A 21,603-nucleotide genomic window follows, 5' to 3' on the forward strand; every position below is an offset into this window, starting at 1 on the left:
AAGGCATCTACATTTTAAACCCCTCAAATTATATGTTGAAAATTTTTCCTGCCTTAGAGAATTTTAAAATTCAACCTTGGTTGACACAGTAAAACAGATGGTATAGTCTCTTCAGCAACATGTTGTCTTGGATCAGTGTTGCTTGTGTACATTGAAAACTAGCTTGATAGTTCACACTTAATATTAATCTTGAGTTCTTTGAGAGAAATTAAGAACTTACCCATTCATCAATTTCTTGGAACATTTTAACGTAGTTTTATTTGCTACAGATTTTGATAAGCAACACTGAATAATTTTTGGTACTCTCGACACAAAAAATTTCATGTTTTTTGGTTTTATCTTTCATCCTTATTTGCTCTTTTCGAAATGTTCCAACAACAGCAAAAGCCGGACAAATTGCGTTTATTTATTTATTTATTTTTTTTTTTTTATTTTTTTTCAATGCAGTGGTGAAAATTAAGTGTTTTTCGCAAAATCGCGGCGATTGATATGTACAGAGCCATTAAAAAGTTACATTTTTGAAATTTCTGAGGAAGAAGGGACAGGGGAAGGCCAAGAACTTTCTGCATCCCTAAAAACACAGAATTCAAAAGTTTCGGTCCATTTCATCACATGAAAATGAGAACTAAACTAAAATTTATTTTTTGTTTTTTATTCCAAATTTTTTTCAGGCAAAGCCCAGTGCAATAAAATAAGAAAAGAAACCAACAGAAAAAACATACTAATCACAATCACATAACAATATACTAAACAACCAAAAATAATAAAAAATAAAAGAGACAAACAAGTAAGGAACCTAAAATGAACAAAAATTCAAAGTCTCCTTACATTGTGCTCCAGTCCTTGTACCTACGACTATTCTCTAGTTGCCATGCAACAGTGCGTGGTTCAATAAAAAAATGTAATACAAAATAAACGGCATTCCCATTCCATGAATAAAAAGGCTTCCATGGCAAGTCATCAAGTTGTTCCAAGTGTAAGCGACAGGAAGTAGGTAGGTCCATGCTTCGCCTTGAAAGCATTGAGGCATCTTGAAGCAAAGGGGGCAAAGTCCACATTACCCACAAGCCCTGGATTACGTAAGAATACTAGCATTGTGTAGATCATCAGCAAAATGGAAATAGCTCTCTTAGCTTCAAAATGCCTCATATTTCCTTCTCCAAAATATCAACAGATTTTAAAGGGAAAATATTCTGAATTTTTTAATGTTCCCTAGTCCTATAAGACGAAAATTCCTTTAGTTTTCAAATCGACCAGCTTACAAAATGCAGACATTTTTCAGAAAATAATTTCCAATGATCATGATACCTAGATTAATGTTCCACAATATTGGGAGAAGAATTTCAGTGCTAAATTCGTATCCGAGTGGTATTTGTCAAGTTATGTGGACTTAAGAATGAAAATTGTGTAATGCTCTAAGCACCCTAAAAAATAAGTATTTGAGTAAACCGAGCTTCAGTTCATTTTTGAATCAATTATGGGCTTAAAGCTTACTTCTAACAAGACAATTTAAGTTTCAACCATGGGAAATTCAAACCTAATTTTTTCTTTTTTTTAACATATATTATATAGAAACTGGAAACTTAAAACAAGAGAGACTCTGATTGAATTTGAAATTTTGGGGCACTCTTTTGTTTCAAAACATTTGCTAATCACTCCTCTAAGAATAGTAGCAATGAATTCAGTTGGAATGTATTGGCACTGGGGTCCTTTATCCATGGATGGTTAAATAATGAAAAAAATCAAGCATAAGGGAAACACTCCTTTAAAAAATCTTGAACCTAATCTTAAAGGTAGGAAACTTCATTAACTTTTAAGTGTTTCTTTATTTTTTTTTTATCAAAATTCAGTGTTTTGTTTTACACCTGTTTTCTGAAAAATTCCTCACAGAACAAGTTGAAAATTGACTTAAAAAATAGTTTTTCAGTCTCACTTTCCGGATGCTGCTGATAGTTTATAAAAACAAGCAATAACAACTTGGTTTACATCCTAAGCGGTACAGCATAACGACTAATACATTACAGGTATAAAAATGTTGAGCACAGCCAGAAACATTGATTTTTTCCTGAATTAGGTGCAAGCATCAGGACAAAGCCTTGAAGGCATACCACAGCTAAACAAATGTTCTAAATTTAAAATCTGGAAAGCTCGGTTAGTACGAAAGTCAGTCCATAAGTAACTCTGACAAATAAAAACAAAAACACAGCAAGTTTCAGATGGCAGGTTTTTAAGAAAAGCAGGATTTTGATTCTTCATTAGAGTGTCAGATACACTGTGATATCAAAATTGCCATTTCCAAAGATTAAGTGCTTGATACTGATAAATATAAAACAGACATAGTAATGTAATAGATCTGTTAATGCCTGTATTCCCTCTTTTTCACATTACTTAGAAAAACTAGACGCTGTATAGTTTGTTTTAGATTACACAGGTCTGCAGACAATTTCTTTTTCCCAACGCTGAGTCCAATAATAACCTTGGTTCTACTCTACAGCAATTTCTTGGAGAGTTTGAGCATGATAAAGGAGGATTAATCATTTTTGGATTCAGCAGCCAAAGAAACAGGAAAACATACATTAAATGTTCACATGCCCAAGGTCCAACAAATTTTCTCTCTGTTCCTGACAAAGAGTTTTCTCGGTCAAAGGGCATCATCTCATATTACCATTTAAAACTGATCTGATTGTTTCCAATCCAAAACAATGGAGAACTTTTTCTACCAAGCAGCTACTGCACTGCACTGCAAATGACTTTTTGCTACTGAATATGACACTGTTTTCCACCATGTACCAATTTTCCGGAAAAATGAACTTTCGTAGCTACTAAAAAATAAAACACATTTTTATGGAAATTTCAATTTTTGAGAATGTAGGTAATGCACAATGTAAAAAAGAAGGCCATTTTATACTTCAGCAGAAAAAAAAATTATTATACATCATTGCACCAGACACCTGATGGAAAATGTTCAAGTCTCCTCGGATGGGAAATTATCTTAGCACTAGCACATGGCACATCCATCCCTATCTCTTCATGGTGGCATATGGGCAGATTATGCCATTTGACTGGAAAAACCTTGTTATCAAGAACAGGGAAAAATTTGTTAGGCATGCGATACATGATCTTTCGAGTGTTTTAGACTCCTGAAATAAAAAATGACATTAGTCATCTCATCATGCACTACTTTCCTCGAAAAATCAAAGGACCCCACACACTCCTGATAGGAATGTGTACCACGATCGATTTCTCATTTTTTTTATTGCATTCAACTCGTCTATGGATGCTGTTCAAAAGTCATCATTGCACCAATCCCCTGTTGTGGTTTTAATATTTCCTTAAATAAAAGGAGGCAGCGCAGCGATGACAAGTCAAAGACATCCCTCATTGAGCACTCAGCGCTTAAGTACGATTGGTTCTGTGTCAACAAGGAAATCAGAAAAACCCCAGGCAGTCTTATCTCGGATTCCCCATGCCTTTTCCCATGACCATCCGAATCAGTTTCTCTCTCTCCCTTACCTCTAACCAGCTGAGTTTTTCCTTGTTTTTATCTAGAACGTTCTCCAGTTTTAAAGAAGGGGGCCTTGTTGGCTCCTTATCACTGCACTGCCTCCTTTTATTCAAGGAATTATTGAAGCTTTAACCACGGATTGTGCGAAAATGGTAGCTCGTAGAAAGTTTGTGCAATGATGACTTTTGATCTGCATTTATAGATGGGTTTAATGTAATAAAAGAATGGAAAATCGCTTGTAGTACACATTTTCATTAGTATGCAGGGTCCTATCTCACGGATTCTTTTCTTTTTTGTTTTTAGGAAAATTAATGTCAGGAACAGAGGCAGTAAAACGCAGAGGCACCCGTCAACAGATGCAGGTTGTGACGACAGATCAATTAGCCAAAGTGACATCATGCCTCTGCATTATGCCCGAACTCTTGCTGCAGAGGGAAAAAACTCATTTTGAGTGCAATTTCCCCCTTGGACAAATAAGTTGCACCCTAAAGATCATGTCTTTAATTCATAATCTTGAATGAATGAAAATGCTAAAATTATTTACTTGACACACCAGAGTTGATAGTTTTTCTCTAAAATGGAAACATTGTCAGCAAATAGCACCAAGGTACTTGAAGGACCAGACAGCACATCGTTTTGTTTAGTCCACCGTGCATTTCATCCTTAAAGATTCAAGAAATAGAAATGGAGATAAAAGAAGCTTATCCAAAGAAAGAAGTCATTAACTGAATCTTCAAAAGCTTTCCTTCAATGCAATAGTCTCTCCTACAAACTGTTCCGCAAAAACGTTTTAGCTCACGACTTATTGTCAGATTTTTTTCCCAACACATAGGAAATTTGAGTTTTTCAAAGGTAGAATGCATATCCAATCCCTCCCCTCCTTTTTTTTGCAAGTTCATTACTTGTGGCTCTTTTTATTTTCTCTTTAATACAAACCTAGCCCACTTGTTCATCCTTTTTCATCCTTAATCTTATTAGAGTTCCTTGACCAGCACACAATGATTGGATGAAAAAATGGAGAAACATTACCTAAAAATTCCAGGCTCTCAAATTTACTCTCAAATGAGACTCAAAAATGCCTAGTTCAAATCCTTCACCCAAAACCAGAAAATAATGAAGAGAAACATGACAGTGCTGAAATCAGAAATTCAATTCTGCCATGCTATGGAAGAGCGTTGCATGAGCTAAATAATTATGGGAGGGGGGGGGGGGGAATTAGACATGAGTTTTCACGAAATGCGGAATGCTTTTTTTGATGATGAAGCCAGAAAAGGTGTGCTTCCGCTGGTTCTACAGATGTATAGAGAATGCTCATTGGGCAAGCTAACAAATGCGTGGGCTGTAACAGTTGAGATCCAGGAAACTCAGACCGCACATGCCACTCATGACGTTTTCCCCATGCAATAGAGAAATAAAGACTCAGCATGGGGGGTCGTTTACCGTAAACACAACTTGTCCTCAATTTTTGGTGATTTTGACAGAAATCATTCTGTTTCAATGAGAGCTGAACCAGAATAAGCAGCCAAGGGATTCAACGGTTGCTAAGACTAAACGCGAACTTAAAAATTGTAAATCCAGAGGAAGGGCATGCAATAGACTTGGAACGCTATTATCTTGGATCTTGGTTTCAATGTCATGGTTCATGCGGCGTTCTTCCTTAGCACGGCAGAATCAAACGAAGCAAAGGCCACAGCCGGACAATTTTCGTAGAGAAAAGGAGTATAGTGTATCAAGCAACTAGTAGGGGTATGTTCAAAGGTAAAATTTCTAGAAATCGTAGAATATGACCTTTTTTGGGTAGTAAGGTGCTTCAAAAGCCATAGCCTTCTTCCTCCATTGGCTGTGCCTTTATGGCAAGTGCCATAGGATAGGTATCACCAGTTCAATTAATTATGGTCATTTTCGTTGGCATTGTCATGACAAGAACGGATCATTTCAAGACTGCTATCGCTGCCGTTGTTATTAGAGGCTTCTGCATCACTTGCTCCCGAGTTTGATCCATTTCCACCTTCTTCATTGCCCTCTTCACCAAGCTGCCAGGATGGTATAGAAACAGGAGCAGACAGAGCTGGTGTAGAGGGGAATTGTCTCCTGGAAAAAATATAACAAAACAGCAGGATAGTTACGATTCATTTATTTAAAAGCTCACCCACGCCACAAAATTAGGAAATAGGAAAAATCAAGGGCCAAGAATAGTCCTCCTTATAACCAAAAGGGACCACAAATAATCAAAATTTTAGATTCTGCAAATTTTTTTCTTGCCTTCCTTTATGTGTAGGTCCAAAAGCCTGATTTTTAGGTGCACTTTAAATCTGATGCTTAGAGAAAATACAAGTCATCAAATAAGACAGGATACATGATGATATCCTTGATACACCTTCTGAAGGGCCGGGTCTCTTTCTGAGGCAAACGGATTTGAAGTTGGTTTACTGTTTAGACAGGATTGAGTATGGTCTGAAAATAAATTATGGTACGCTAAAAATTGGGTTTTAGGCCCTAGCGTAAATATTACCTTGCGGTGAGCTAACCATCACCTTGCGGCAAGGTATCGGCCTTGCCATCCTCTCCGAGCCCTATCCGAGCCAGTTCAAGGAACTAGATGACCGGAAATAAAACCGTGTGACAACACTGTAGACCCAAATCCAGACGCAGGGCGCAAAAAAGGCGACACAGCATCGGGAAATACCCCGTCTTGGGTTTGATTTTCGTCTCCAACGTTGCCATGCATAATTATTCCCAGTCGTTAAGTTCCACAAACTGACCCGGCGAGGGCTCGGATAGGGCTCGAAGAGGGTGGAAAGGCCGATACCTTGCCGCAAGGTGATGGTTAGCTCACCGCAAGGTAATATTTTCTCTAGGGGACCCAATTTTTTTTTTTTTTTTTTTTTTGGTAAAATCGATATTTGGACCCTTAAAATATGTAAATCAGCCTTTAACTGTCTTGTTATGACTTTTATTTATGCCTTGTTACTTGAACAATCTCTTATTAGGGTGTATTAAAATGATAGTCAATTTTTAGTCAACCTTTTGCCTTCTTGAATAATTCCCCCAAAATGAGGAGAAGTTAGAAAAGCAAACAGTAAACTTTCTGGCAATTCCGAACCTGTAGACACTCTGGAAATCTACTGGTGGCAATGACTTGAGCGCCTAAATGTGCGCACTTCAAATAAGGGCATTGAACAGTTAATTGGCAAAACATGGAATGCTTTACCAAGAAAAGAGTGTGTCTTACCTGTTAACCATGAGGCCTTTTAAAGAAGCTATTTCAGACTTAAGTTCGGCAATTTGAAAGGTAAGCGTTTTTTTCATACTGCTCTGGTGGTCGGAGATTTTCTCAAGTTCCTCTTGAAACTGGTGAACTTCACTCTTTAAATCTTTGGTTAATCCTTCTATGTCACTAACCGTGGCTTCGATGCTTTTTGGGCTGTCCACATTGAAAAGCCAAGGTCGAATAAATTTCTGGAAAAGAGACGGTTAAAGATCATTTAATGAGGGTGATAAAATTCAAAATTCTATCTCATTTAGAGTTTTATTTTGTATTAATTGACAAATAATGAAACTCATAATGGAAAATAAACTCAGTCTGTTAGGACTGGACAGTCGGCACAACGAATTCTGGGTACATTGCTGGGATGCAAAAAAGTATTACTATTTCCGACTCATTTCAGAAACGACGTAAATGCCATTAGTGTTCTTGGGCAGATAGGTGCTTATGTGGATGAGCCAAAAAGTGCAGTTCTAAGAATCAAAATTAGGATCTTCACCTTGTAAAAGAGGTATAGAGCATAGAAAATTCCACTGATAAAACCAACAGTGTATGAAATGTCTTTGAATAATTGGATCCAACTGGTGGTTGTTTCTGCAGGTCTAGCAATTTGGTGATTAACAGACAGTGAAACATGATTGTGTCCAGTTGAGTCCTGCAAAAAAATAGAGAATAAGATACAAATTGGTCATGTTTGTAAGGTTTAAAATGACTCCATTTTAAACTATTGGATGAATGAAGTCGAATATTTATAGGAAGAAAATATTGGCTACTGAGTGTTAGCTTATACAAGCCCTCTCTGATAAACAAATAAACCATAAAGCAACAAAAACACTTGTTTTGATCACAGTTTGTCAAAATTTTTGCTTCTCCTTCATTTTTGTTAAAGAATACTGATGGAAAAGTTTACATGAGATTTTCAAAGAATATACTTTGGCAAGGGCAAAGAAAAATCATATGAAATATCGTGGGACATGTCATCCTCGAAAAGTAAACAAAAGGAACGATTTAAGCAGTAAGGTCAAACTTTTGACTTCAGACGTTCATGGTTACTCCTTGAGAAGACGGATTACTGCCTTTTGAAGTTCCAAGAGAGAACCATCCTGTTCCTGAACTGTCCTAGGAGCATATTCCTGAATTTCAGGCCTAATATAAGCTTATCTGGGAAAATTTGTAGAGCAACATTTACATGTTTCCTAGTTATCTGTAGTCTCATGGTTTCCTCATCAAAAGACACTGAAGATTTAAGAGCAATAGATGCTTGCCAACTGTACTGATTATTAGACCTACTGACTCTATCATTGACATTACCTCTCTTTTGTTGGTATTCTAGGAACCAACAAGATGACAGGTAGGAGCATAATTCTTCTGCGTTCAACAGTATCACAGAAAATTAACAATAATCGATACTTGTTTTGATTCAGTAAGATATGGATGACCAAAGTGCAAAAACATGTGTCTTCTTGGCGGTGTTTTGGAATTTCTGCTCAAATTTTATTTTTTTAAAGAGCTACAAGCATCTTAAACTTGAATTTATAATAAATATTTGCAAGAGAACAAAAATCAAGGCAGCTTCCAATAAACTAGATACGTTAACTACTTAGTTCTTCAAAGAAAAAATAAAGTATGACTGAAAGTCTGTTACGCCGCAAACTTAGGTACACGTGGTTTCGCACTTCCGCCGTCGATACATGGAATTTCAGTCGTTTAGAAATATCTTGGGCTCTCATGAAATCCCATCATGTTTAAATTAAACTAAGCCTATTGACTAAGACTATTAACTAAGTTTAAATTAAAGAAACTTACAAACTGTGTAAACGTATTAATCCCAGCTTTATCACACGCTATGGCAATTTCATTGTCAGTCAGTCCTTTCTTTTTCAGGAACTGCTTTCTAAGCTCCAGGGGTGTTTGTTGTACTTGTGGTCCTCTTAAGAACAGCACTGCTGTGTCAATCTGAAATAAAATGAATTTGTGACAGTCAAAATATTCCACGGTAAAAAATCGCAAATAAGGGCCCGACCCAACACTCTTTTTTTTTTAATTCCGACAATTTTGGCACAGTTCTGAAATCCCTTGTTTCAGCATTTATCCTGAAAATAATTGTAATAATGACAGGCATGCAGTTATGAAATATTATGAGAATCTTTGGAGACAACTCACCAATTTATTTCTTTCATCAGAAACGGCTTCCGTGCTGGAGGACATGCTCGCAAGCTTCGGTACAGAATTGCAAACTTGATAGAACACTCAAAATCTGCAAAATGGGTACTAAATAACGACTAGTAGCGAGGTGCTCATAGTAGGGGTTTAGGATACGAAGAATCTTGAAAAAATCTGCGTGACTAGGAGTAAACGCAAGAATGAGGACTGACGGCGTACATTTGATTACAAATTAAAGATCGCAACGTATTGCGATCGGCTGACTAGACTATGTAATCCTGAGGTCAGCAAATTATTCTGCTGAAGAAATTGTGTACCCGAAAATGATTTGAGTCGATCGGCGTAAAGTGAAACACTAGAATCAGCGACAGACTGATGAAGAGGAAACTGGGAAAAGAAAAACATTGTTAGGTTATGTCGTTATGTATATAGCTCAGACAATAACAAACACGGCAATGTTGCCGGTTCCCTGCAAAATTGAACTGGATCAGGTAAGCAACTTTTTGAAACATGTAAGCGACCACATTTTATCCGAAAAACGATCTCTTAAAAAAAGATGATATTTGATTGATATCTTGAAAAAAGGGTTTCAGAGACATGGCTGTGAAAAATGATCATCGGAAAATTTGTAAAAATATAGATGTGGCACACTGGCATTGACTTAGAGAGGGCGGCAGAGTCGGGATACGAATCTTTTGGCGGTAAAAAAACAGTGTCTGGCCAAAACTAGAGTACCTGTTTAGGGAGAGTACCGACAGATCGGTTCATGGAGGGCTTAGGGCCCAAAAGTGCAGCCACCCTTCTAACCAACTTCTAACGCACAAAATTTCACTGCCAGTCTGCAGATTCCAATTCTAACCAAGATGGTTAAGAATGTACAGAAATGAGCGTTCTTCCGTGAAATTGAGTAAATTCATGCAAAAACTGAGTCAAACACGTCCTTAATAAAGGACGGTTCGTAACAATAGTATCAGTAAATCGCTCTGGATAATTGAAATTCATAGGTTGGCTACCCTTTTGGGCCCTAACTTTATTCGCGGAGGCATCAGTGAAGGCCTGATGGACTTTCGGAGTTTCAGATCTGTCGGTACTCTCCCTATACAGGTACTCTAGCCAAAACGAAATTGCCAAAGTGGAGGGATATAATTAGGTCAAATTAAAACATTCATCGGCTTCACATTCTAAAAAAAAAAAAAAAAAAAAAAAAAAAAAGCACGGAAGACTGCGATGAAAAATTGACAATATTCACTTAAAACCGGGGCAAAACAGTGATAAAAAGCTGAAGAAGAGGCGCATTAGATTTCAGGTACCTACTTGTCAGATTCTATGCAGCCACTCATCCCTTGATATATAATGGATAATTTTTTAGTACAGGTACATTATAATTTTAAAGTCTGATGTGGTAATTTTCTGTAGGTGAGGTTTAAAAATATGCACTCTCATACTAAATGTTGTGCTATGTTAGAAAGCCTTTATCCTACTTTATTTCTCTTACTTCTATTGCAGATAAGTGACTTCTAGTTGTGGAAACTAAAACTTCGGGAAAAGTACTTAAGTACAAGAGATGAATCTTTTTGAGGACACCATATCTATGAGGATTTGTAAGTATCACATAAATGAAAAATAGGACCAAAATTACCAAGCCTGTTTGCTCAAAAGGTAATTTTTGGACTTATGGCTTTCTTGAACGTACCTGCCACCTGAATTCTCCTCATTAATTGATTTTCATATAACATAGTTATAGAAGAAGTGTTTCCAAATGTGCAGCAAAAAGACACTTGAGACAAACTTAGTCTATTTATCTTCATGTTCTCTCTGTCTGGTGCGAATTTAAAATTCTATCAAGAAAATAAACTCATTACCAGCAGTGGTAATGTGGTTAAAATCAGTCAAAACCCTTCAGTAATGATTCAGGGGAATCTGAAGGGGCCACACTTAAGAAATGATGTGTGGAGCCATTGTTCTTTTCATATTACTTAAGTGAAAGACTCCTTCATTTAATTAACTTGAGAGATAAAAAATGAAATAAAGTTATTTTCCTTCACAAAAGTTCTTTATTACATTTTAGCCACAAGAGAGAATTATACCTCAGAAATTTGACTGTGTAAAAACTAGATTTACTTAAAACTGAAAGGAGCAAAAATAAAGAAATTTATGGAAAACATTTGGTTTGGTAGAAAAGTTTTTACCAACATAAAACCTAATTTAATATCACAAGATTTAAAAGAACAAAAATGGACTATATATTAAAGCCTCTTAAAAAAGTATTAACAATGGAAACAAGATGACAATTAATCATATTTACACTCTGGAGAACCGAACAGTTTTGTAAGTAAGATAAAGGCTAGTCGCCAGTGTTTCATCATAGAAAATATAGTTTTTTCCTTTCTATTATAGATTTTCATTGAAGATAATTACTTACTTGATTCATAGGCAAAATATTGCTCATCTCTCCAATCCCTGAGAAGGTTCTAAAATGATAGATAGTGAATTGTGACCAAAACTGTGGTAAATAGGTACTGGAGCTTGCGACAGATGAGTTAACAGTCGTATACTTTCTATTTAAGCAACTGCGCTGCAGCCATCTGATAGTGATCGAGGAATGACCACATGCAAAGACGATGCTATGCTGCCATTGTGTGCAGATAATAAGAACCAAATTCTCCCTCCGAGGGGATATTGCTAAGACTGTCAGATAACGGTCAAAAGTAAAGAATTGCCAACTTATCTGACACGAGTTACAAAGTTTTTGTGGCAGATACTAACATATTTACCACAAAAGTTACATGGACAAATATTTTATGTATGCAAGAACAAATATTTTATGTATGCAAGACAAAAATTAAAGTGGCACAGTTTGGTGAAATCCCATAAGTAGAAAACATCTCACACTTTATTAGTCATCCTTTAAATTCCTAAAAATTCAAGAACTAACCCTGATTGGGTCAATACAATACACCCACTATTATTTTAACTTAGATTGTCAGAGAAAGAGTGATTGAGTCAGTCACTTTTAACACTATTTTTATTTTCTTGTATTACTTCTTAATTGAACTTATAACACTTAAAAATATCATCTTAAAATTTAGGATTTTTTATCGCACAAAATGTTTTTATCGAATAACACTCATAACTCAATTGCTGATTAAAGTCAGAAGTGGTATAAGGTTTAAATTTTTTTAGAAAAGCACAGAGTCCACACCTGACAAGTTTATGCATTTTTAGACTGCGACAGATAATCCGGTATCGTAATTCTTGCATTTACATACTTTCAATGCTAAGCTGAGGACAGGCGACCTTTTGTAACAGCCTATCTGAGTCCTAACCTCCAGAGTAGTCATAGCCCTCCTTCTACTTCATATTTCGCGGTCCACCAAACAGTGGCACTACAGGTAGCATTCCAAGCAAGAAAGAATTTGATGGTTCACGAATGATTGCGAATGAATCGTCATAATTAAGTATTTGATGTATCCACTTTATATTGTGAATTTCACAATGCTCGAATTAGGGTATGGAGGAAAAACATACCCAACGCTACACCATGACTGATGTAGTTTAGATCTTTCCAGTCATTGAAAGTTTCCATTGAGTTATATTGTTCTTTATCAGTGTTGAAATCTAGAAGAATTCCTAGGTACACTAAATGGAAAATGTTGAGAAAGGTAAACAGAGTATTAAAAAATTTGACCGCAATTTTTCGCTCGGTATGCTCATGCTTTTCACAGTATGTTGGACACGGTTTAGCTGAAATGCAAGCATTCCACTTGATAGATAATTTTTTTCTAAAAATATATTCAACATACGAATAAAATCCTAAAGAGATCAGAATCCCAGCCAAACGAAAGTTGAATCCATGCAAGGAGGCACTAACTACATAAGTTGCAAGGACAGCAAAGAATGAGCCAAATTCTTGCGAGACGCGGAAAACATCTGAAAACAGTTAAAAATGATGGTTTTACTTTCTGATTGAACACAGAATAAACATTCTAAAACACTGAAGCTTCCACAATAATTTTCAACTCTTGGTACAGCGTTTTGTATTTAAAAATGAGCTTCAGGCAAATTTATTGTCAATTTAAACCTTCACACTATTCCCTCCAAAAAAGTAAGTATTAGGCATTTATGAGCATAGTAATGTAATAATGTGTTTAAAAAGGCCCAAATTAAAAAGTTGTAAGAAGACATTCTCTTATCCTTCCTATATTCTTTTCCTAATCGAACACTACACTCCAAATTGTTCTTGCATGTACGAATTTCTGAGGCGAAAAACACTTTTTAATCTCCCTAATATCTGAAATGCTGTTTTCTAAGATATTGACTATGGTAATTACAATTCTGAGCTTATTGATTAAAGGCTGGACAGCATGGGAACAACATCACCTACCCGTCAACAGCTGGCCAATGACGTAATTATTTGTCGGCGCAGCTGAATTGATGGAGGAAAGCCCTATCATGATGGCGTTTGCTGTGGTATTTGACCGTGAAACCTCGCCAAAACTCTTACATCAAAAACAATCCTCCAACAAGCTGTAGCAACATTTTGAATCCACCCTATTTTTTATACCTAATAGGGGATATTGCTATATGATTCAAATGAAGTCAGATTTTCTACGTGAGGGCTGATGAGTTATTTGTTTCACTACTATCAGTTTTATCTATGATGAAGTACTATTGGTTTATTGCTGCTTTTTTGTCAACTTACTTGTACTACGCTTTTCACCTTCAATAACAGCGTACAAAAAATCTTTACACTTGAAAATAAAAAATTTTCAAAGTGGGGAATTTACGACAATACAAATACAAGCTCTGAATGAACCTTCAGAATAAAATTGCACAGTCCTTTTTTTGGGTAAAAACTCTGAAAATAAATCCACTTTTGTCTACAAATTAAATGAAATTTCTTAAACGACTCGATAAAAAATGGAATTCATGCTGATCCTGCTAAGAAAGAGAAAATCAATGAAACTGATAGGGTAACTTACATTGCTTCAACCATCTATGCATGGGTATGTTCCAATGCTTCACAACCTGCATCATTGAATACGGTAATTCTATTTCTAAAGGCGAGGTAACTCTAGTTTCTATTCGACCTCCAGCAAGCATGTTTGCTGCTTCCGAGAGAGACGAGATGAAATAATGACTAAATCGTATGGTAATCGCTCTACGATAAAGGAAAACCCAACTGCAAGGAGAACGAAAACAAATGAGCTTGCAAAAGAATAACAAGAGGAAATAAAAAATAATTTTGAGTACAATGCCCGATTCCGAGGGTTACTATGAATTGGTTCAAATTTTAATTTTTACCATTTCTTTCCGATTTTTTCTTTAATGATTTTCTCTCATGCAATGATCATTGCGGCCGAATAATGGCCATCAGTGAGCAATTCATAATACGTACTTCTAAGGTACACAAAGGCAATTACTTTTTTTAAAGGTGCCTAGAATACAGCTCTCTTTTGTGTCTTAGCAGATTGAATTTGATATGGAAAACCTGGATAAGTGATTCGGCATTGAATTTGTGTGACAGCAGGAACCCGATTGAATAGATCTTGAAGCTTGATTTGAATACTACAAATAATTTGAATTATAAAGATACTTTGCTCCAGTTTCGTACTCAACTACACACTCACACAGGAGCAATGTAGCTTCTCTTACCCGTCCATCTTTTACACAATGGTGCTTTGTATTTTATCTTTGCGTCAAGATTTATCTTAAATGTATTTGATGACTGAATAATACTTTTTTGTCTTTCTAAGAATACTTATTGAATAGCTTGAAATTATACTTTATTTAGTCATGTGAATGATGTTGATATATCTAACAGTATGATACTTTACAGCTGCTGAGAGGGTGGAGAAGTTAAAAATCTGTGAAATTCCATGCAAAATTAAGAGGTGACTCTGTATAATGTTTGGACACACTTTTTCCTCTCACTGATTAAAACGAATAAGCTCAAAAGTTGTTACAGGAGAAAAAACCTGATGAATTAAGAGATGCAAAACTTACTGATGCCAATGAACGGGTAAGAGTAGATCAAACCAACACGCTGAGAAAAGGAGGAAGATCAGAGAGATAAAAGACCTTTCAAGAATTTTCTCGCACCACTTCCAAGACTGAAATAAGAAAACACATAAAAGAACTGAATTAATTTGGGATAATTTTCTCAGTACGCAGAATTTTTCCTGACAATCTTATGAATAATGGGTATCAGAAAAAGAAGGAAAATGCTGCAGTATATAACATCAAGTTTTTCTGAAATATATGTTTGCTTTTAAAGGCCAATGTTGATGTGTTGTCTATGATGATTTTAGTTTTTCTAGGAGTGGGCGGTTTGAATTTGCTAATTTTACTGAGAACTAATAAACACTGATTTCTTGATCATTACATATTCTTATAATTAAACATATTCTGCATAAAATGTTTATGAGAAAACATCTGGCAGTTCATCCTGTCAAGTGGTCCATGTAATAATTCAAGGTTATTCACTTTTAGCATGACACAATTCACACATAAGTGAAACTTTTAAACAGAGATTAAGTTTTCAATAACTCCTGTCGTTTGATTTAAAAATAATATTCTTTCTTGTAAATGAATTCCCATTAATGAACAATTGATGATCTTTGTGCTTGAAGCCCGTACAGTATAAATCTGATAAGTTATTAATACATTTGTAACATATTTGTATTCTGTAAAAAAAGGAAAAAAAGGGAGGAAAAATTAATAGAAGATTTTCAGCTTTGCATTATGGATGGTTTTCGTGAAGCTCAGTGCAAAAGCAATTCTGAAAAAAATAAAAAAAAATTTTTTCATTGATTTTAAAGTTACTTAGAGACTTCAGTAAAGACAGAAACATTTTTTCTCTTGAAGTGATCACTTGCTTACAGAAGTAAGATGAGGATAAAACTCTTGATAATATCAACTTATTTAAGTAATCCTACCAACATATTATCGAAATAATGTGTTTGTCTGCTGAACAAGACCAGACTAAGATAAAATGAAGCTATATGATTGGTTGGCTATGTTGCTCGGACAACGGACAAATTATAAAACTGGGAAGGCTAAGAACTTCTTGTACCCCTACTGCAAACAATTCTTGTTTGTTAAAAGGTGTAATAAATGAATTCCAGTTGTTTAGATGAGAAAACATTTTTATGAAATGATTAGGAAAGAGAGGAATCATTCACTCACAAAATAATTGACTTCGAAAAAGACCAAATAATCTTTGTAAGATATCCAAGGTCCGAAGACACTAGAACCTGGAGATAGAGTGTATCCAAGATATTCCTGAATTCCCGGCAGAGCTTTTTGTGAGGACGAGCTGTGATCATACACTAGAGAAATTGTTTTCATGGCAATGAGCATGTGGGGGCCTCGGATTTTTTGCCAAAGGGTAGATTTCATCAGAAACTCACTGTAAAAATTAGTTGAAACAAGCAACAAATCATTACTTATGAGGGATCATGAAACAAAATAAATAACATGTGTTACAAACAGTATCACTCTATCTGAAGAATTGGCAGAAGTCCTGTTCAGCAAGTCTACAGATCAACGCTTCCTATTAAGGTGAATCCAGGGTCCGATTAGGGATAATTCAAGATTAGAGATAGCGCCACCAGTCGCCATTGAGAATTTCACTTTCCTTCGACGATTACTGAAATAATGTTCCTCGAACTACAAAAAGCAGATCCACGAGATATAGATTAATTTTTGCTTGATTTTTTGAGCCAAAAATATTGGCAATTAGAATTACAAGCGCAGAGAAAGTACAGCTGAAACTCTCAGCTCAGAGGCGGCGGCCGAGCGCGCAACGGCATCCCTCATGTTCTGTCTCTCTCTCTCTCCCATTGCCGCAATGGGAATTACTTTCCGCCGTAGTTAAGACTTTATTTTTGGGAATTTTGGGAAGATTTTTTTACTGAGTGTTCTTTAAGTATGTTGCCATATCCCCTGGATCTCCAATCTTGAATAAGTATTACGGTTTTTATTATTTTGGCAAATATAGGGGGCTATTCTGAGCAGCGCGACGTGGTGGCCAAATCGCGAAGTTCCAAGCCTGGATTCACCTTAAAGACAAGTGCCACAAATCAGGGAATGGGAGAAGCAGCACAGATTGCAATTGCATGGTAAAAGTATTGCTATTGTGCCACGGTGTTTTGTATGTTGTCTATTCACTGATTGAAAGAGCTCCTTTTAGTGAAATTTTATTGTAATAAACTGAAATAAGTTGTAATTTTTTTGGCATGGAAATCTGGCTACCTTCCTGACACATGGACTTCATATTATTGGTCATTTAAAATTGACATTTATTGACCAAATTATATAAAAGTGTTGTGATTTTATCGTGAAAAATTGCTTTTTTACTGCAGAAAATTGTAGAAGTATATAAATATTTCGGTTGCACTGAGCTATTCAGGCAGTAAACTTTGACAAAGTTCCAGCAGTAAGTAATTACTATGTTTGCAGGGTCATTCAGACCACCCAGAACAGGCTTTTCTCTTTGTTATTTCATGTTAGATAAGGTCAGGGACTATGGGTGTGAATAGAGAATTGACTCCAGGGAATCTGAATTTCATAATCCTTTACAGCAGTCGTGTGCGCTGAAATTTTCTTTCTCTCTTGCACATTTACCTGGCACTAACGTAGGTAACATGAGAAACAGCTACAACAGGTAGCTGTCAAGTGTCCTGTCTCTATTAGAGATTCAAAGGTTGAGAAACTGAGGAATATGTGAGTGAGTGAGAAGATAGTAGCACACACTTAAGCCTTGATTTGCATATGGCCATTGTGTATGGGGGCACATGGCAGCAAATTTTGCAGGGTGGCAAAGTTTCGTGAGATACGAGAAGAAAAAATACCATTCCTACCAGGCTGCCCCTAAGAAAGGGGCTGTTTGCATACTCGATAAAAAAGTCTGCAGAAAAATGGTCAGGTTCGCAGCATGTATATATGTACTTATCGACAGGGTGATGCTGATGTGTTGTCACAGATGGGGGGAATTTCTTTGTATGAAGGCATATTTTGCGATTTCCATAAAATGAACCCAACACTCAAAGCTATTTTAATTTTTAAGAATTCTCAATTCCAAAACAGAAGAATCTGGCAATCATTTCACCTTAATAGTTGGTAGACTGAGGATGGGCCAGTAAACTCGGAACTATTTTCTGATGCTACCTAGAGGTCGGCAACTTATGCCTCTTTTTTGATAAAAATTAAAGTGAATCCAGCCCTGCACACATCCTGCCTTCAAATATGGTAATGCTGATGCAGTTAAAGCACTGCTCAAACGATTTAAAGAAATTCTACTCCGTACTTACCAACTTATAAGAAAAATCACAGTACAAAGAGTGAGAAGATGAGCATTCCGTTTGGTATTTGATTTCATAAGAAATTCCAAGTAGATAAAACTGACAATAACATGAGATATAATGAAGAAAAGTAGCCAATCAAAAAAATAATACAGAACTGCTGTTCCAAAGATTATGGAAAAGATATGTCTCCATCTGAAAACTTGAAACAAAAAAGGAAGGAAGTTAAGCTTTAAGAGTGAATATTTGCTTAGAGGGCATAAACATTAAACCACCAGGTGCTTAAAGAAAAATAGGACTAGTGGAAAAAAAACTATTAATTTGAAGCTTTTGATAATAAATCACGATAATGTTGGGGAGGGACATGAATTAATTAGGTTTGAGGGGAAATGTCATCAGAAGGCTGCTAGGCACTAGATGAGTTTAAGATACATGGTGTGGAGATATTACCTTCAGGTGACAGCTTCTCTTAACCTGGTGGCATTCAAAGTCAGTCTTGCTTTAAAATCATGAGACACTGGCATTATTGATGATACAAACTTTAAAATTAACAGTATTACATTAAGGTTCATAAGAGATGCGGAGATCAAAAAATTTGTCACATCATTCCAAAGAATTTCTTGGTACTCAACTCATAAATTTTGTTCTCAAAATTGTTGCAACTTTACCTGTGAATCTGTTGTTGATATTGGTTATTTAATGAATTTCGATGTTAACATCAAACAACAATTTACAAGCCAGAACTCAAAGCTTTCAATCAAATTTTTTGTAATCTCCATCTCTTCAACTCTCCTATCATCCTTATAATACAAATTATGACATATACGGTGATCTACGTCCAAATGAGGCTCAAAGTGTAAATCTTACATGCAGTGCGAATCAACGTAAAAAAAAGAGGAAATGAATAGCATCACGGAAGGAAAAGGTGCTGAGGTAACATCCTGATTGTTAAAAATCTGCACGACAACTCTTGAATGTTGATATGAAAGCCTTTGGTTGTTAATTCAACTTAGCTAGTAGGATGTTACTTCAACAGCCGAAGTGTCCATAAAAACACTCAAGAAGTGTTGCGCACTTTTAACATCCACGATGTTATTTCAGCAACTATTTTTCTCGTGATTTGATATAATAATTTTTTTTTTGGGGGGGGGGGGGAGGAGGGATCTGTTTGATTGTGTTCCCAATGTGGGCTAGAAAAGAACTTTATGATACGATTTTGTCTTTGAAAGACGTATATTGATCTAAAAGTAGCGCACAACCAACCCTTACTTGCCAACAGGCCGTCATGGCTGGCTCGTGAATAAGGGTTGTTTGTCATCAATGGTTGGTGAGCCACCAAGTACCCCAACAGGAGCTACATTCCTGGGGTGTTTAAGAGGTGAGAGCCATGAGAGACCTGAAAAAAGTGTCTTATATTGAATTAGTGGACAGTTATTTATTCTAAATAAAATTTTAACTTACATAAGTAAGAAGCTAGTTTTGTGGCAAAACAGGCACAGGCTAATATGCAGAAGTGTTTCACCCACACATTCACAACTGGTTTCACACAGAAGTAGAAATTTTCAGAGAAATTTATGCTGAAAGAGTTGTCACCACCGTCTTCATCTTCATCCATATGTTCATCATCATAATCATAGTCGTAATAAGCCATTCCTTGACAAACAGAGCAAATATTTGGAAAAAATAGAGGTTTAAATCCTTCAGCACTAAAAAACGCATTAAAGTAAGGCTTTCCAACAGTCATAGCAAACCTTCGTAACTTCTGAAGGAATCAACGTAAGGGATTGAAATTCAAACATTGTTTTAGATAAGAGGAAACATCAGTCAGAGCCCCTCAAAATTTAGGAGAATCCGCCGAGGGAATTCACTGACAAAGTGTAAGTTTTCTTCTCATATATACTTGCACGATTTCCTCTGCTTTGGGATACTTGGTTAAAATCAGCACGAGGACTGACATGCTTAGCAAAAACGGAGCTAAGAACCCCCCCCCCCCCCCCACCAACCAGATGTAACATTAAGGAAACTGTGGTTTTTTGCTGTAATATTGTAACAAAGTTTTCATCACCATTTCAGGAGATCATTTGTTGCATGGGCAGCTTCCAAAATAACAGTCTGAGTTTCATGACTTTCAACTTGCAGCAAACTAATATTTTGAATTTTTTATGATGGATGGAAACTAATCTCCATGAAATTTTTCAATTACTATTCTCTCAGCGGTGCTCATCAATCCATTTCAGCTGTCATGCGTATATATTTACTTTTGCTCAGATACATCATCTTCTTCCAACAACCTCTGACAAGAACTAAGTAGATGAAAAGAGAGTAAGGAAAATATATCTATGAAAGATAGGAGCATCTTCCTGAGAGAAAATTCAAAATTATGGTGTACCAGTTAAAAATTACTCAGAAGTAAGTAACAGTAATGGATTTCGCTTACAATTTTTGTGGGGGCTCTGAAAGGACCGAGTATAAAATCATGAAAAAATTCAAATTAAGGCTCCCGAAAGCAAGTGCACTGTAAGTCTTATGATAATAATTCATTGGCTCGTTGCAAAATCTTCTTGCCTCTAGGTATAGGAAACCTATACAAATAGGAGGAAAATTTACCACTTTTCAGTTCCCGTCATGTGAGTCAACACACTTTCAGAGTACATCAAGGGGTCAGATGCCTTCATTTCAGTAGTTGAAGTAAATAAAATCATAAGGAATGCAGATGTTCTGTCTCATTCTTACAAAAAATCCTTTTCAGCATGGACTTTAAGTAAGTATTCCCTAAGAGAATATTGCAGGGGGCAGACTGTCCCACTGGGACATGTTCCCAGGCAGCTTTACTCTTGTGCTTCCACTGCTGTTCAAGGACCTCTTGTCCTTTAAAGGGAGGAGGGGGACAGTTTGTCTCTCAAAAGAATTGGACCAACCCTACGGCCCTACCTCCTTTACGATGACACCTAGGTTACTGACCGGCGACCTCTCAAAGAGCCGGTCTACTCCTGGAATAACCACTCGGTTAAGCCTGACCATAAAATGGCAGAGCCAAATTAGAGGGAAAGTCAATAATTTAAGAGCTTACCAGAACAAAGGAAGTAACTTTCGAGTCAACTGAATGCGATGAAACTTCAGAGGGTAAGAGGGTGAATGATAAATTAAAATTTAGGATAGAGACGGAAGGTTGCGAAACAGTTGAGTACTTCAAGACTCTGATAACAGGCTGAGTAAACGATCGACAGCAGCGTTCTTCGTTGAAGAGTACATTTTCGTTTTTTATCACAGATCATCAGGGATAACACGAAAAAGTCAATTTTTGATCCCCATTCCACACGTGTTGACATCCGCTGTTGTTTACATTATCGACATTGTAAACCAAT

At 36.2% G+C, this 21,603-nt stretch overlaps 2 protein-coding genes across 2 annotated transcripts; both read right to left on the reverse strand.

The window, feature by feature from the left end:
• Nucleotides 1-636: 636 nt before the first annotated feature.
• Nucleotides 637-9,350, reverse strand: Pex14 (peroxisomal biogenesis factor 14). Its single transcript, XM_019044668.2, has 5 exons — nt 8,934-9,350; nt 8,577-8,726; nt 7,270-7,425; nt 6,738-6,964; nt 637-5,596 (listed from the first exon to the last, which is right to left on the reverse strand). Exons 1-5 carry the CDS (start codon nt 8,976-8,978, stop codon nt 5,392-5,394), a joined length of 783 nt encoding a protein of 260 aa, XP_018900213.2. The 5' UTR covers nt 8,979-9,350; the 3' UTR covers nt 637-5,391.
• A 1,614-nt stretch (nt 9,351-10,964) lies between these two features.
• por (Protein-serine O-palmitoleoyltransferase por) lies at nt 10,965-21,594 on the reverse strand. The gene is made up of 7 exons (XM_019044697.2): nt 21,309-21,594; nt 19,700-19,891; nt 18,248-18,440; nt 16,122-16,344; nt 14,940-15,046; nt 13,916-14,115; nt 10,965-12,863 (listed from the first exon to the last, which is right to left on the reverse strand). Exons 2-7 carry the CDS (start codon nt 19,887-19,889, stop codon nt 12,424-12,426), a joined length of 1,353 nt encoding a protein of 450 aa, XP_018900242.2. The 5' UTR covers nt 19,890-19,891; nt 21,309-21,594; the 3' UTR covers nt 10,965-12,423.
• Nucleotides 21,595-21,603: the final 9 nt, after the last annotated feature.

The sequence above is a fragment of the Bemisia tabaci genome, chromosome 2 (assembly GCF_918797505.1).
Source record: "Bemisia tabaci chromosome 2, PGI_BMITA_v3".
Taxonomy (NCBI): Eukaryota; Metazoa; Arthropoda; class Insecta; order Hemiptera; family Aleyrodidae; genus Bemisia; species Bemisia tabaci.